Genomic DNA, 4,722 nt, shown 5'->3' with positions numbered 1-4,722 from the left:
GAGCTGGAGAAAGAGAACCTGCAGCTGAAATCGAAGCTTCACGACTTGGAATTGGTACTGCAGGCTGCTGCCACACAGACCTGTCTAAACAGATTGGGGTGGTTTCGGGTTGTGCCATGCCCTTCTCTGATTTTTTCCAACACTGGTTTTGGTGCCGCTGCCAAAATGGTAATGCACTGATTGCAGAGAGTAGCTCACTCAGTTTGGCGGCCAGGGTGGGCCCCGCTGGGCGCCCACAGACGGACAGGACGAGACCACCGTGCCGGACCTCTCATGTATGGATGAGCTCATGTGTGTGTCTTTTGCAAGAAGAGTCTCTGCTGGCTTTTATGGTGAGGTCTGAGCTGAGATCCCTGAGTTCCTTTCCAGGTTTCTCGAGGCATGTTAGGTACCCTAGAGCCACGAAGCCGCCTGTCACCAGGGTACTTGCTCTAAAGCCCTGGGCTATAAGTCACTTTGTTCAGACAGCATTCAGTTAGAGACCTGGGCGCTCTCATCACCCTCCGTTGCCAGTCAGTGTATCTTTCAGTGGCCGTAACTCCCAGCTGGGCCCTGGGCTAGACTCATTTCTCTTTGGGGAAGCGAGCAGGTGCCTAGAAGGTCTTCCATCCTTCAGGAATGGGGTGGGGGTGGATACACCAGGACCAGGGCCTGTCCAGAGGGGTCCCCCAGCCACATTCTCACTCCGTCTTTCTTCCCGCACTAGGATCGGGACACAGATAAGAAGCGAATAGAGGAGCTGCTGGAGGAGAACATGGTCCTGGAGATTGCTCAGAAGCAGAGCATGAACGAGTCCGCCCACCTCGGCTGGGAGCTGGAGCAGCTGTCCAAGAACGCAGACCTGTCGGATGGTAGGGGGCGCCCGGTGCCCGGGAGCCGCCCAGCCCGCGGCTGCTTCCTCATCCAGGGAGCCGAGCCCTGGGCTCTAAATCTTCCATGTCAGGCCATCCATTCACCCCGAGTAAATAGGATTTCCTTCAAGTGCCATTTGGAACTGTTTCATTACCCTTCTCCCCAAGGAGAGCAGGAGGGGTCTGGCAGCCTTGATGTCAGGACATGAAACACAAATTAAGTGTTGCCAGCTTTCCCAGTTCCCATATGGACAGTCCCAGGAGCTTGCAGATTACTGCGCGCTGACGCCCGGAGGGCATCAGAGGCCTATCTGTGGACGGTTGAAAGCCCTGGATGGCAGGAGACATCCCCAGTGGTCACTCATCCCCCCTATGAGTGTATCCTGGGCATTATTTTCTCATTTATTTGCATAATTGGGCAAGACGGATGCAGTCTGTTCTCTGTCTCCCCGGGCGGGGGCTGCTAAGTGGCTGCTCCTCCAGGACCCAGGCCTCTTCTGGCTTGTACCACTGTCCCTGTTCGAGACAGACGGGGCGTCTCGGCCAGGGAAAGGTGGGTGGGGCAGCAGTCAGCACTGCGGCAGGAAGCTTCGGTGCCCAGCAAACAATAAGCCAGTTCCTGTGTTCAGAAATAGCACACGTGCCTGTGATGGAGCCAGTTATTGTTTACTTAGAGCTGTGCAGAGCAAGGTAGGGCTTTCAGCTGGGCTGGGAGTCACCTTTTTCAATTCCCATAAGCATCCCCCCAAACAGTAGAAAGTTTGTTGAACGTAGCTGGAAAACATCTTCTCTTCGAGGGGTGTCCCATCAGTTCCAAACCAAACATCAGTTTGTTAAACTACCAGCCTGTGAGGGGAGTGAGCTTTGTCTGTGCTTTGGGGCCTGTACCCTGTGCTGGGGGCTGAGGGTGGGATCACTCTGATTCCTAGCCCTGAGAGGAGAGTAGGTCCATTGGGGAGGACCACTGCCCCCTGGTGGAGCAGAGAGGTGGTGCAGGCTGCCAGGGACAGTCCTAGACTTACGAGTATTTCTGTAAGAGACCAGGGTGGCCTATGGGGGTTGGAAAGCCTTGCTCCTTCAGACTACTCAGTATAGCGTATGAGCCCTTTCAGATCAGTGAGCATGGTTTATTCTCGATGTTCCCAACTCCTAGTGCTTAGCTAGGAGCTATTGAACATTAGGTTGAATGAGGGCATAATGCAAGTAGAGCCTGAATATACTTTTTCATGTGTGGTGTGGTGGCTTCTTGAGTCAAGAAAGACCTGGCTTAAAGTCCTGGCTCCTCCACTTGTTAGCTGGGTGACCTCTTTTAGACTCAATTTCCTTATTTGCAAAGTGGGGATAATGAAGCTGCCTCACAGGAGCGGTGAAGCTCGATGCTATGCCTGGCCCACGGCACACTAAAGGATGCTGTTCTTACAGCCACAGTCTCACTAAAATAGATCCCATCACTCTGATTGCTTGGGTGCTAATGAGCATAGCACTCAGTAATGAACTCTTGTGTCATTGTGATCGTCTCTGAAGCACTGCTTTTATGGAAGAGGAGAGGAGGCTTGTGGTCAGCTGTGTTGTTAAACCTGTGGACCCTTAGGAATTACTCCCCATGGGTACAGCGTTTCAGTCTGGGATGATGAAAAGGTGTGGAGGGGGATAGTAAAGGTGGTTGCACATCGCTGGGGGTGCATCTAATGCCACAGAGCTTTAAAATGGTGAATTTTATGTTATAATGTTTTACCCCAATAGAAAAATGTTCATTTTTCACAAATGCCATGGTACCATCCAAACAATCACAGGCTCTGAATTAATGGGGTTTCAGCTGAGGTTTGTTTTGTCTGTGGCATAGTTTTGTGTGTGGCGAGCACATGTGCTTGTGTGTGTCAGCGCTGGACCTGGGCTGCGGACCTTTGTCCACCTCCCCTGCCGTGCTGCCTGTTGTTGCTTGGGGTCTTGAGGACATTCAGGCTGGTGGGTTCTGAACTGCTGTTCTTGGTGGGAGATGAGAACTCAGAGAGGGTGGCGGATGCCTTTTAGACCTTAGGATATCCGCCCAAAGGATCTGAACATACACGTCTGTGTCCGGTTCGATGTGCTCACTATGGATGCCATCGTCCTGCCTGTATCCTCGCCCCTGGAGGTGATGAGTAAGAGGCAGGTAAGGGTGCAGCCCTGTTTTCAGATCAGGCTCCCAGAGCTCAGTATGTGACACTGTTGAGACAAGTGAGGACAGTACAACCCCAGCCCTTTCTTTCGAGGGCTTTCATTCGCGTTCCTTTCTCCTCCTGGAAAAGTCCCAAGACTCACCTAAAATCCCGTGACTTACCTAAAGTCATGCACCCGCTGGTGGCAGGAAGGAGCTAAGAACTCCCGTTCCTGACTCTCGGGTTTGTGCCCACTGCCCCCCTTCTCCATATGCATTTGAGCTATTTGAAAGGAAACAGCTCAGGGGTCCCCAGCCCCCGGGTCACAGACTGGTACTGGTCCACGTCCCCTCCCCCACCCTAGTCTGTGGACAAATTGTCTTCCATGAAACCAGTCCCCGGTGCCAGAAAGGTTGGGGACCGCTGGAATAAATAATCTTCCTCTTTCTAGCTTTAGCTTATATTTTCATCACATTTAGGTTTTGTTTTTTTTTTTTAGAAAACAACCAAATATTTGGAAATGAATTAATATACCCTTAAGAAACTCCTCGATCAAAGAAAAAAATCAAATAGAGATTAGGAAGCAACTGAATCATATGTAGAAAATTGGTACTATGGGTATATCAGTTTGTGGAAGGAAACTTATACTAGAAAAGTAGAAAGTAAAATTAATAATATTTGCATTAATTTTCTTTTTTATACTTATAAAGGGTGAGATTTTTTAAAATTTTTATTGGCATGTAGTTGCTTTCTAGTGTTGTGACAGTTTCTGCTGTGCAATACAGTAAAACAGCTATACGTATACATATATCCCCCCTTTTTTAGATTTCCTTCTTACACTTAGAATTTTTAAAGCAATTTACATAAACTCTCTCATTTTCCCCCCCAATGTAATCATGAAATTACAAAATGAAATCTCCATTCAGGGGACCTTATCCAGGGATGGCAAGTATTGGGCATATGTACCCACGGAGCCTTCTGCCACCTGTGGCAGACATAACTAGTCGATTATTGTGCCCCTCCTGCTGAGCCACCCATACTCCCGTTGCTTTCAGAGCTGGAACAGAAAATATTGTCTATTTTCCATCTCTGCTAGTCTCTAAGATCCTTGAGTTGTATGGTCATGTGAGCCACTTGATAAAAAATGGTTCCCAGCAGTTGACATGATCTTTAACTTCTGCATTGGCGTCTTCGCTGCAACCTGCTTTCCTCTGAAGCTCTGGGCCCAGCTGAGCTAGCAGAGGACTGTCGCTGTCTGAGGGATTTTCAGGCACTGACTGTGACAGTACCCTGTGAAATGGAGGAGACCCTCCAGCCGGCCCCTGGGACCCCCTTCCCAGCCCCTCAAACCACGGCATGGGGTGCCTGATGCGCCTGGCTCGCAGCTGGAACCTGGGGCTGACTCGGCTTTGTGCTTCAGCCTCCAGGAAGTCGTTTGTGTTCGAGCTGAATGAATGCGCCTCCAGCCGCATCCTGAAGCTGGAGAAGGAGAACCAGAGCCTCCAGAGCACCATCCAGGGGCTGCGCGACGCGTCCCTGGCACTGGAGGAGAGCACCCTCAAGTGCGGGGAGCTGCAGAAGGAGAACCAGCAGCTCATCAAGAAGGTAACCCTGCCAGGGGTGGGGTGGGGCAGTGTCCGGCAGGTGGATACCCCTCCCCCAGCCCGGTCTGCCGTCTGGAGGCTGGTAAGGGGACAGGTATAAGTGAGGATGCACAGCTGAGAGGAGAGCAG

At 51.0% G+C, this 4,722-nt stretch overlaps 1 protein-coding gene across 1 annotated transcript in view; it reads left to right on the top strand.

Moving 5' to 3' along the window:
- The window catches only part of CCDC88C (coiled-coil domain containing 88C), a 146,009-nt gene that overhangs the window by 95,267 nt on the left and 46,020 nt on the right, over positions 1–4,722 (top strand). The window contains exons 12-14 of the mRNA XM_010836261.1: positions 1–54; positions 707–851; positions 4,410–4,594. The exon at positions 1–54 is cut by the window's left edge and continues 34 nt beyond it. Coding sequence (XP_010834563.1) covers positions 1–54; positions 707–851; positions 4,410–4,594 — 384 coding nt within the window. The remainder of the gene's footprint in view (positions 55–706; positions 852–4,409; positions 4,595–4,722) is intronic.

The sequence above is a fragment of the Bison bison genome, unplaced genomic scaffold, assembly GCF_000754665.1.
Source record: "Bison bison bison isolate TAMUID 2011002044 unplaced genomic scaffold, Bison_UMD1.0 scf7180017864061, whole genome shotgun sequence".
Taxonomy (NCBI): Eukaryota; Metazoa; Chordata; class Mammalia; order Artiodactyla; family Bovidae; genus Bison; species Bison bison.
This window is presented reverse-complemented; position numbering and strand designations above follow the sequence as displayed.